This window comes from Mytilus galloprovincialis, chromosome 5 (genome assembly GCF_965363235.1).
Source record: "Mytilus galloprovincialis chromosome 5, xbMytGall1.hap1.1, whole genome shotgun sequence".
Lineage (NCBI taxonomy): Eukaryota > Metazoa > Mollusca > Bivalvia > Mytilida > Mytilidae > Mytilus > Mytilus galloprovincialis.
Genome location: NC_134842.1, coordinates 33,863,405 through 33,876,563, shown reverse-complemented (window position 1 = coordinate 33,876,563; position 13,159 = coordinate 33,863,405). Strand labels below are relative to the sequence as shown.

Here is a 13,159-nt window from a genome sequence, read left to right as displayed (position 1 = left end):
GAATGTTGGTCATTGAGGGACAGAACATCATACATATACTTGAAAGTGAAATAAGACTTTGTAAATGTCTTTTTTTCGAGAAGGTTGAAAACCTGATTTTTATTTTTTTTTCTATCGATTTATGAGTTTTGAACATCGGTATACTACTGTTGCATTTATTTATGTATGAAAAACGCTTCATTATAGTATAAAACAAGAATGTGTCCATAGTACTCGGATTCCCCAATCGCACTATCATTTTCTGTGTTCAGTGGACCGTGAAATTAGGGTTCCAAATTTAATATTGACAAAAGTAGACAATTCATATTATAAGGAACATGTATACTAAGTTTCAAGTTGATTGGACTTCAACTTCATCAAAAACTACCTCGACCAAAATCTTTATCCTGAAGCAGGACAGACGAACGAACGAACGAACAGACGAACAGACACACAGACCAGAAAACATAATGCCCATTAATGGGACATAAAAATCGGCTTGGTTAACAATAATACAGTTTACAAGATCATACATACTGTTGACCAAAACTTGAAAACGGAATAAAACAAGTTACCTTAATTTAACATAGTAATCATCATTGTTTTAAGCGGTGCTATAGAGAATATTGCAAATTTAAATCCATTGTTTTGTAAAATGTTGTGTCAAGACATACTAATGTAGAAACTATGTTTTTAAATCGATTTATAATATATCGCCATTATTTCTATCTTTCTGTATTACGATTATGCAACTCATTTGAAATTGTGGTTGCTTGTCGTTTTTTCCAGCCTGTTATATTTCTCGTATTTCTAAAATCTTTATATTGATTAAGGGGTCTAACAGCTTATTTATGTTGTTTTGTTTTGCATGATTCAGTTTTTCTGTACAACAAAAATGCTTTTCCAACGTTCATTGTATGTGCATTAATATCAACCCTCTATCAAACACACTCTCATTTTCTAATGGCAGTCTAAATTTTCATCCCTGCAGCCTATATTTGATAAAAAAAGTTGGAGATCTGATCATATAAATCATAAATAAAACAAAAAAACGTTCTAGAATCAGAGTTTGCTTTTATTTCGAAATAAAACCAAGTACAATTAATAAATATGTGTGCAATGTAGAGACATAATTTAGCAATCGTGTAAAATGAAAAGACTGAACAGATATTTCAAATGCCAAGTGGAGGTTATCAAATAATGATAAACCACCCCCTACCTTGAACCTAATAAAAAACCTGTTGTATTATCAGATTGCATATTTTGTATAATTTGAATATTAGACATACATTTTTAAAAAGAACTAAAAGCACTATTGCAAATAAAATCGTTTGAAAGCAATTAATACAAATGTCATTATATTGCATATAAAAGTTATTTTCAAAAAGACATTAAAACATAATCACAGAGTTGAAAAAACCCAACAGCAATATAACAAATCTTAACATGGTGATTAAGATAAAACATCAAGTCATAGAGTTTCCCCTGTAATTGTAGCACTTATAGTAAAAAAATTCAAAATTCAAAAGGAAAGTACACAGAAAGGGACATTGTTAATAATAAACAAGCAGTTTGATGTTAGGACTTTTTAAACACAAAACTACATTAACGTTGACATTATTACAAAATGAGTTGAAAATTGATCAATAACTGCATATATACATATTTAGTTTGGTCACACTAAATAGAACCAAGTTTTGTCTTTTTTGGCTTTTACAACTGAACAGACCTTTTCAGCGATTTTTATATTGATATTATAACCAACAGATCATTTTGACAATTTAACTTATATTTGTGTTTCTTGAGTGGATAACATTAATCAGATATAGGAACTGTCTTCATCGTTGCTTACTTACCTGTACATACATATTTCGTAGTCTATTGAAGTTTTATACAAATTCATTTTCATAATGTTAAAACTATTTCAGCATTATGTGCTGATATTTCTATAATAATATTTACATTCAGACATGTTGGGTTTATTTACAGGAAGTTTTGTTTTCATATTACAATAGACATCAAATAGTATTACACAATGCATTAAAAAGACTAATGCATCAATTTGCCTTGTACATACAAATGTTAGAAGATTGAGGTAATCACATGATATACAATATCGTAGTTTTCTTTAAAACATTCCAACTTGTTTGATTTGAATTGCCTCCGTTACATTGCATTCAGCTTGTCCTTGATCTCCTGAGCTATACAATCGTATATCTTTAGCTGCAAAAGAAACAAACATCGTGTTATTTTTCGTATTTTTACAGAATACAGTAATTAACTACTACTACTTCAATATGTCTTCAACAAATATGAATATCAAGTTTCCATTACACTGTTTGCCTTGACAATACTAAGATAATGAATTAAAATGCGAGGAACAACGAACACTTGAAAAGGGTTACGATAAAGAGTGGCAAGTAATAATATATACTAATAAATCAAATGAACATAACTTACAATCTATATGGTTAAGCCTAATATTTGAAGTTCATGCTTATTTTGAAGGGCCGACTAAAAACGGACGTTTTAGAAAACAAATATAAATTTAAACTTCCAAACACATATTTAAAGCCTTAAATATATCACCGAATAATACGTGCAAATAATTGTCAAAAAGTGTGTATGATTACATTTTTACATTTTGTATGTAATAAACACACATGTTCGGTATTGAATTTAATACTATGTAGAACTATTGTAAGAATAAAAGCTGAAAATGAGATAATATCGACAGGATTACATTAACATCACACAATGGATTACAAAGAATTGTTAGCTTTATGTTGTGCAACGTATTTGACATTCAATATCGAACCGATATTACTTCGTCTTCTTTGTATTAATGTATTTTCAGAGTATCGATAAAAAAAAATACGATCAGTGTAATGATTTCTTGTTTGGGTAGAAATATGATTTTTTTGCAGTCTAAATATATATGAATATATGCCAAAAATATGATTTTATTTTATGTAAGCATGCCTTTGGAATGATTTTTAGTAGGTATGCTCGTGTTTGTTTTATAGTTATCTATAAAAAAGACACAAGCCCTCACGCTTGTTTCATACTTAACACTGTATTCTTACATTTTTTATACTACCATCTAGGTATTGAATGCCATTAACTGTAGGTTGAGTGAGTGGTCTGCCAAGCGCAAAAGTGGGACCTTTTAATATCGATCCTGCAAATAAAAATAAAACCCTATATTGTATATAAAATATGAGGCTTAAGGTAGCACAATACAAATATTTTTCATCCCCAATCAGACATCTTTAAACTGATGTAATTCCACTCATCTTTCTTTAAGTTTTATTAATGAGGTACCAAAAGAAAGAAGAAGGATTAATCTTTCAAATTGTGATAATTTCATTATGACATAATTATTACATAATTAATTGTTATGTAATTAGTTGCCATATTTTGATGTCCATACTTGAATGAATTTTACTTCTTTGTTATTCATAGCATCCCAAAATATTTTATAGATTCTTGCACAACACAGTTTGACCTCCAAAACCGTGTCTCAGATTTTTCCTATTGTATTTCATTCTCTCATAAATCTTCAATGAAGTTTGCAACATCAATTCATAAGAGACCACTAAATTCAATTGGGTATAAAATTTGTTCTATTTTTATGTTTTCGGAAATCTGAGACACGGTTTTGGAGGTCAAGCTGTGTTGTACAAGAATCTATAAAATAATTTGGGATGCTATGAAGAACAAAGATGCTAAATTCATTCAAGTGTGGACATCACAATATAGCAACTAATTACGTAATAATTAATTATGTAATAATTATGTCATAATGAAATTTTCACAATTTGAAAGATTAATCTTTCTTCTTTCTTTTGGTACTTCATTTATAAAATAAAAAGAAGGATGGAATGAATTACATCAGTTTAAAGTTGTCTGATTGGGAATGAAAAAATCTTTGTATTGTGCTACCTTAGTTTAGTGCAGGTACACAAGGATACGCTGTCAATGAAATCTTATATGCCATTTAATAATTTGCTATTTGAAAACAAATACGTCGATATATCATTTCCGTAATACGGTATCAGGTGTAGAATATGTTTATATTTTATTGATGATCAACAGTTCGACAGACCATATTAATTCTTATATCATAGCAAACATCACACATAAGACCCGAGCGTAAGACATTCGCTCTGAAAATTTCTGGTTTGATTGATAAAAATGCATATTAATGAATTTATAATTTGATATCAATGTCATATGTTGTAGTGTGAATGTAACATTTTTTGTTGTTGTCATCACTGCAATACAGCATACATGTATGTGTGCCAACGAAGGGATAAACTACAACCAACCATATGTCAATCTTCAATACGTTAAGGTGTATAAGACAAACATGTTAATAATATCTTGTGAATCAATCGTATACTTTTCAATTAACATGTTTGGAATCGTGTAACATTTTTACGAAAACAAATTAAACAGAAAATTTCGAAACAATAATACATTTAATTTTCACGTCAGCTTTGACCGATAGGTTTGCCTTGCAATATGGGTGAACCATTTTGATAAATATACGCCAAGCCTTAAACGCGACTCTTAAGGATTGAATACAGAACAGGTATTCAGAGAAGAACAAAAAAGATCTTAAAGAACATAAGCAAGATGCGATATAACATTTCACAGGTAAATCAATCTTGAATTTACAACATGGCAAACTTGTAAGCATTTAGAATAATTGAAAATATAGTAAAGAGTCAACATCGCTTGCATAAAACACATATGTGGCAATACCATCAAATCCAAAAGCTTTTAAAAGTATTTTGAAGAATTATCAATTAAAAAGGTGTTTTCTTTATTGAAAGTCTGTACTATTGTAACAGTTGCTGTTTTAAAATCTATGGTGAAACTTTTCTGTAGTAGTTCTTAATTGATAGTATCATATTTATAAATGTCTGTACCAAGTTAGGAATATGACAGTTGTTATTCATTCGTTTGTTGTGTTTGAGCTTTTGATTTTGCTATTTGATTAGGCACATTCCGTTAATTTTCCTCGAATTTCAGTATATTTGTGATTGATCTTTTTATTAACGATAAATACTGACCTGTCAAAGGAATGGAACTTTCTTGACCATCAACATTTAAAACAAAGACGTTGCCATCATAAGCCATTGTTACGTCAACATTAGTGGAAGTTGAGCCTGTTATCGACTACAAAAATTTAAAGAATCATATAATTAGGAGATAACTGTATTGTATTTTAAGCTCCGACGGCATCAATTGGGGATTTGATGGTCGCAAATTAAGTTTACTGACGAAGCGTTAGAGAGTGAAGTTATCCAATCAAAATGACCGTTACAAACGTTGTTGCATTAGAATTACTATTCTATCCAATGTGTTTTATTCTTTTGATATAGGGTGAAGCATATGTGATATAGATTCAAATTATACATAGTTGTTATAAACATTTCTCTGAAGCTCGTTATGTAAGTATGCCTTTAGTTTGTTTCTTAGTTTCGAAGATTTCCTTTTACCAATATTTGTTTACTGTTCCAAATAAGACTGTTGTTTTTAATTTTAATGATATACACTGTTGAATAATGCCAGTTGAGCGAATACTTGCTATTCTTCTCAAACTTGCTGTATATTGCTGTCAAAAGCAGTAATAGAATATCGACATATAAGTTAATTCAGATGTCATCTGTGATTTTATCGTAAAAATGAAAAATTCCAATACATTTTATTATTACATGTAACGGAAACTGTTAACTCTTGTGTAGCTATTTCTTTCATTTCGATAAAGTAAGGAAGATGAATCTCTCGACATTCAGTTATCGGTATAATGTTTTATGAACAGTAGTATGACTGTTACCGCAAATGCTTTTCAGTTTTAATCACGTGTTTTCACGGTTGTCTTGTAAAAGTCGTACACAAAGTATTGTGTTTCTAAATGTTTAATTTTTGTAGCTAATTTTTCGTGGAGTTGTTTTTTCTATATTCTTTAAATGTTTTTCCGATTATTCTCTTTTCTTTATATTTAAGTACCCCATTTATTATCCACTTTTCTTTCCTTTTGAGTAATTTTTTGTCTGTTTTTTTTATATTTTCACTCATTAATTTCTAATTTGTAAACCCCAATCTTGACCCTCACTGATGTTAGAGAGCCAAATTCAAACTTACAACGTTTATGATTTGCATTGCGTCTTCTGTCTGCAACTGACTAAAAAACGTATAGTCGCCAGTTGGTGATTTGCCCACTTGTATAGAAATTGATGGCGTATCAATCAAGGAGGTTGCAGTTTCAGGATATATACAGTTTATAAGAATTTGTTGCAAGCCACTTGGGCTGCTTGCTGACAGCTGCAATTTGAAGGACACTGCAAAGGCCTGTTGAAAATCATAATTAGCCAACCGATACATTATGATATGTCCGTTAGGTGTAAGTTTCATTGCATCTGGATCCGTTTGAAAATCAACAAGAGCATTTGAATTGATGCCGTATATCAATTCACTTGTCTGTTTAAAGGTGAAAACGCCATTTTGACCTTGTTCCACTAATGCCTGACAACCTGGAACAGAAACCATACGTCAGATCGTGATACTTGTATTAAATACAAGTAAATGATTAACAACTAAAATGTGTCCATAGTACACGGATGCTCCACTCGCACTATCATTTTCGGAGCCGGGCTTAAAACTGAATTCTCTGCGTTAAAAAATAAGAAACACGCTTTTCATCGATTGGTGGTATTTCAGATTGTTTGTTTGGTTTAATGACACTGTGTTATGATACAAAAGCCTCCTTTGTCGCAGTGTTTTCATCTATTAAAATTTTGTTACAACTAATGTCTTTTTATTCTGTAAATACAACTGTTTCTCTTTTACACTCAACATCTTTTATTTCTATCAAACAAACAACTACATTACAAACACGACGGCTGGGCAAACCCGAACCAAACCAAATAAAACAGGATATTTCAGGTGCTCCGAATGTAATCAGTATCGATATAATATGTGTCTGCTAAGACATATGTCGGAAAATTGTTTATTAACCTAATTTTGTGAAAAGATAGTAACTTACCTGTAGGTAAAATAACAATGTTTGTGTCATGTGTTGAACATGAACATTTTGATTGGTCGTAAAGGGTTCCTGGTGCGCAAGTCTGGTGAATCATAATAACTGAACCATCTTGAGCTTGTTGCTTCACGAAATATTTAGACGCGTCGGCTGGGTCCTCCTCAAAATTACAAGTTTCTAAAATATAAAACAAATATAAAAACAATATCTTTATGATATGTATTATTACTCGAACTCGTGTACAATATCAACTAGTGTTACATTGAAACATGAACAGAGAACGTTATGATAATGTTGCTAATAGAACTTAACATTTGATAATTCTGCACCGCATTTACAACATTTTATGATGAACAAACTATAGTAAATGATAACATTAATGAATTAAAATAACAAAACAAGTTTTTCATTAAGTACATGAGTTTTAAATTATGAAATATGAAGTTCGAATTTAAACCATTAAGGACGTAAGCATGTTTAAAAAAGACAATAAGGCGATAAGTTTATAGCCATAGATACCGGGATTGAAATTTTGTTTATGCACCAGACGCGCGTTTAGTCTACAAATAACTCATCAGTGACGCTCGAATCAAAAAGTAAAAAAAAAAAAGGCAAATACAGTAAGAAATTGAAGAGCATTGAGGACAAAAAATTCCTTAACAATTTCATTGATGAGTACAAGAAAAAAAATCATAGATGATACAACCCCTCCTTCTCTCCCCCCACCCCCCATTTTGTGGTGACAGAATAGACATAAATCATTCTGGCATATGAAATATCACAAGTGGTAGTTTTGCTTTTAAATACTTTGCAAAAGATTTGCCAGAGAAAAAAAACGCGAAAACTTACATTCGGTTTGAAATTTTGACCCCTTAGTCAACAATTAGACTGTTAATTATGTAATTCATATTAAAATCTTGTTTGAAAAAAAAGATTGCTTAATGTTTTTGAAACCATCACAAAATGACAAAAGTTAAGATATCAAAAGCAAACAACTGACTTGATAGCGTTGTGATAAAAAGTTACCTTCTTAGTGATGTATATCCTAATAAGTTGTAATTCATAACGACGATGATCTTACTTAACAGAAGTAACTACTTATTACAACCATAAAAAATTACATAAAGATTGAGTTACTCATTTTGTGAGTGAAGCTAAGAAACAAAACAATAAGCCAAAAATAAACATATGATAAATATGAAAACAACATGAAACATACTTTTTTGGGCAATTTCTTTTAAAAAGTCGTGTCAAAAAGAAACTAGAGGCTTTCAAGAGCCTGTGTCGCTCACCTGGGATTTTGAAGTAATATTAAAAAATGTAAAAAATTGTAACAGATACTTATAATGATGTTTTAGGCAAAAATTGGTTTAATATTGTTATGTTTGGTTTGATTTCATTCAGTAGTTCTCTTAAAGAAGACATTTGTATGTATTTCCCGTAGGGTTCCATGTTAAAAGTCCCCGGATGGCAGCCATCTTGGATATTGGATCGACTACAAAGTAACAACACTTGGTCAGCACCTCATAAGGAACATTCATGATACATTTGGTTTCATTCGATTCAGTGGTTCTTCAAAAGAAGACATTTGTATGTATTTCCCTTAGGATCCTATGTTAAACTAAATCCCTCGCTGGTGGCCATCTTGGATAATGGAAGGCATAAAAAGTAACAACACTTTGTCAGCACCTCATAAGGAATATTCATGCCATGTTTGATTTCATTCCATTCAGTGCTTCTCTAAAAGAAGACATTTGTATGTATTTTCCATAGGTCTTATGTTAAACTAAGTTCCCCCACTGGCGGCCATCTTGGATGATTGATCGGCTACAAAGTAACAACACTTGGTCAGCACCTCATAGGGAACATTCATGCCATGTTTGAATGCATTCCATTCAGTGCTTCTCTAAAAGAAGACATTTGTATGTATTTCCAATAGGGTCCTATGTTAAACTAAGTCCCCGCTGGCGGCCATCTTAGATAATGCATCGGCTACAAAGTAACAACACTTGGTCAGCAACTTATAAGGAACATTCATGCCATGTTTGGTTTCATTCCATTCAGTGGTTCTCTTAAAGAAGACATTTGTATGTATTTCCCATAGATTCCTATGTTAAACTACGTCCTCGGCTGGCGGCCATCTTGGATGATGGATAAGCTACAAAGTAACAACACTTGGTCAGCATCTCATAATGAACATTCATACCATGTTTGGTTTCATTCCATTCAGTGGTTCTCTAAAAGAAGAAATTTGTATGTATTTCCCATAGGGTCCTATGTTAAACTAAGCCCCCCCCCCCCCCCCCCCCCATGGCGGCCATCTTTGATGATGGATCGGCTACAAAGTAACAACACTTGGTCAGCACCTCATAAAGAACATTCATACCATGTTTGGTTTCATTCCATTCAGTGGTTCTCTAGGAGAAGGTCAAAATGTAAAAAGTTTACGCCGACGTCGGACGATGACGACGGACGCCAAGTGATGGGAAAAGCTCACGTGGCCCTTCGGACCAGGTGAGATAAAAAAGATAAAAGAAAAATATTACCCACATGTTTATGTGTCCTTACAAAAACAAACATTTAATTTAAGAAATGAAAAGTAATCAATAATAAAAGAATCTTAAAATTTATGGCTATGCAAAAATTTGAGAATCAGGTTATATACTTCCCGAATATATCTAATATTTGATGTGTTCCCCATGTTATGACCCCAATACTTACGGAGAGTGGGACCAAAACAATTAGTTGTTCCTGGATCTGTTATGCATTGAAGGGTGTTTGGATCAAATATCCTATTATTTGAGCAAGCCATTGGCAGTGGTATTTCACCTTGGCACATCCAGTATGTTTCGCAACCTAGATACGGCATAAGGGTCCCGTCACCTTGACCAAAACATTTATCTAAATAACAAAATATTAATCAATTGAATAACTAAAGATAAATTTTACTACACATATTATGTTATGAACTAGTCTGCATATATATTTTTTCCATCAAGCTTTTATTTACGAATTTTCTGTCTTTAAATCGTTTTTCATTTTTTGTCATGTGTTTTGAGTTTGTTTATGACTTAAAATCTCCGGAACAATGAGCTTTTTCTAATTATCTATGTTAAATAAATCATCTTTGGTATGTAATTATAAAGGCGTTTTACGGTATATTTTTTACAAGATTTCGAAAATAACAGTGTGCTCTGAAAGCCACATAAAAATACTTTGTGTAAAAAAGAAATAGATACCCCTATACTAGTATATCGATCTTTTTTTTCTAGTGACACGCAAAGCAAGTATTTGATTTCAATCACACTAAGTGGCGTTTTAAATAATAAAATTGGATAGTGTAAAGTGAAACAAACATATGAACAAACAAACGTTTGAATAGTTTTACACTAGTTTTTTTGGGGCCCTTTATACATGTAGTTTGCCGTTTGGTGTGAGCTAAAGCTCCGTGTTGAAGGCCGTACCTTGACCTATAATGGTTTACTTTAATAAATTGTTACTTGGATGGAGTGTTGTCTCATTGACACTCATACCACACCTTCCTATATATGGATTATTTTAACAATTGTGGGAAAAAGACAATAACAAACTGGCGAAACAAATGAACATAATTTGTTAAGATTACATTCAGAAGACAAACAAAGACAACACAAAACAAAAACACACTTCATACCAAATAGATAAGACAAGAGCAATTGCGAACTCATTAAATAGTTAAAAAGGGTGACCAATTCCGTCTCTGCCTGTTACACATGTACTGTCTCCGATGATAAAGTCTAAAGACAGTTTCATCAAAAGAAAACTGTACTTTCTTTATTTTCAACATATTTTGTACAATGTTTAAGCAATACATGAATTCAATCCGTGGCATTTTTTGTATGTTAAATGTTTGCTTTTAAGCTAATTGAATACTAGAAATGGATGTAGAACAACATGATTGCTATGCATTAGTGTATAAAGCAAAGCTTACATGTTAATCAATTGAACCTGGTTGATACGTTTATCTCATGCATGTACATTCTATACGAAAGTATTATCAAATATAATCTCCTTACGCAAAGATTTCCAAAAAGGAGTAATTATGAAAACTGACTATAATCAACACTTCATACGTTTTACGGTAACCATCAGAAATTGGATGACCAATTTCACATATCTGAGTGTTAAATCATTCGCCTCATTTTTTTCGCAGTTTTGTTTATGTACCAGATTAGTCTGTAATCTCTTTATATACCAGATTAGTCTGTAATCTTACCGAACTGAAGACAGATCACATAGAATTTATAAGAACTCAGTAATAAAAACACATATATACCATGGCATATAGTGCAGACATTTAAAACATAACCATCTATCTTTTTAGAACCTTCAGCAATATTAGGTTTTGTAATATCTTTAATTTTTGGTTTGATATTTTTCAAATATAACTGCTTCTTATTCAGAACACAGACATCATAATATACATATTGCAAATTTAACATTTGCATAATGTACTTACTCAGTGGGTTTGGGCAAACCATATTTTCCCATGTAACACAGGTCTTGTGTTCCTGGGACCAAAATGTTTTAGCGGCACAATTTTCCTCCTTTGCCACCATAATTTCATCACCATTGGTGTCATGTGTTAAATAGCAGTGGTAGAACTTAGAACAGTCACTATCGTGTGCGACATAGGCATGTCCATCAACAATTACACAACCTTCACATAATGGATCAGTTACAACTACAAATCAAATATGTACACTTAAAATATTATAAGATAAATAATTCAAATGGAAAGTCCAGATTTGACTTAATTTAAGGACCTATATGATTTGACCCGGTCCTCAACATAAAACATTCAATTATCAAATAGTGTGGCCGCGAGATTCACTAAAAGGACATTAATTATCGAAATGCGCATCTGCTGCATTCAAAATTTGTAGAGTTTTGTTTTCTTACAACAATATAATTTGATAGTTAATTGGTGTAACTAATGACTGGGACACGTATCAACTTAAGACTATAAGTTAAAGTGAATGAATGACGAATAAACTAAAAAAAACTTATTTGTTTCGCATATAATCTTCAGAAACATTTTCTTGGTCGGCGGTATATAACATATATATTACAATTTTTCAAATTACGCATCCTTTTCAAAATTCCTGAATCAACCCCTTAGAATGTACTTATAAATTGTCAATCTAGTTGTAAGTTGGTGTGAACAAGTATTATCTCTGTTCAAATCATGGTGTTTGATATGGAACGCCATGTCCGTCTTCTGATGTTGATTTTTAATATGTTCGGTGCTTCATGCAATATGTTCAGTAGTATTTATATTATGTTCAGTAGTTTTCATATTATGTTTGGTGCTTTGGTTATTATGTTCAGTAGTTTCATTATTATATGCAGTGGTAGTTAAATTATGTTCGGTACTTCTGACGTTATATTCAGTGCATTTTTCATTATGTTCAGTGCTTTCGACATTATGTTCAGTAGATTCAATATTATTTGCAGGACATTATGTATTATCTTCAGTGGGACCCGGTTTCTTTATATTCGGTGGATTATACATTATGTTCAGTAGTTTTGACATTATGTTCAGTAGTTTTGACATTATGCTCGGTGCTTTGGTTATTATGTTCAGTAGTTTCATTATTATATGCAGTGGTAGTTAAATTATGTTCGGTACTTCTGACGTTATATTCAGTGCATTTTTCATTATGTTCAGTACTTTCGACATTATGTTCAGTAGATTCAATATTATTTGCAGTACATCATGTATTATCTTCAGTGGGACCCGGTTTCTTTATATTCGGTGGATTATTCATTATGTTCAGTAAAAGCTACAGTATTATTCTCTGTTCAATGTCCTATATGTTCAGTGGTTGTATTATTATGATGATGCAGTTAAAGTCGTAAAATCAATAACGGAAATTGTCGAAGAAAAAAAAGAGCGCAGATATTTTCGACAGACTTTTTCTTTATGGAAACCTTTACTGGATGGAATAAAAATAGAAGAAATGGAAGCAGTATTAAATCGGTTTGGTTTACGTTCACATGTTGTCAATTTTCACAAGGAAAACAATACTCCTGACTTAATTTGTAAGATGTCATGATTGATTGATTGTTGTTTTCTGAACTACA

The 13,159-nt window shown here is 31.6% G+C and overlaps 1 protein-coding gene across 5 annotated transcripts in view; it reads right to left on the bottom strand.

The window, feature by feature from the left end:
- Positions 1-1,033: 1,033 nt before the first annotated feature.
- Positions 1,034-13,159, bottom strand: part of LOC143075662 (uncharacterized) — a 54,799-nt gene continuing 42,673 nt past the window's right edge. For all 5 annotated transcript variants that reach the window (XM_076251177.1, XM_076251176.1, XM_076251180.1 and 2 more), the window contains 7 exons: positions 11,532-11,756; positions 9,755-9,934; positions 7,037-7,210; positions 6,136-6,524; positions 5,061-5,166; positions 3,066-3,160; positions 1,034-2,202 (listed from right to left, as the gene is read on the bottom strand). In XM_076251177.1, coding sequence (XP_076107292.1) covers positions 2,146-2,202; positions 3,066-3,160; positions 5,061-5,166; positions 6,136-6,524; positions 7,037-7,210; positions 9,755-9,934; positions 11,532-11,756 — 1,226 coding nt within the window. In that variant the 3' untranslated portion in view covers positions 1,034-2,145. The remainder of the gene's footprint in view (positions 2,203-3,065; positions 3,161-5,060; positions 5,167-6,135; positions 6,525-7,036; positions 7,211-9,754; positions 9,935-11,531; positions 11,757-13,159) is intronic.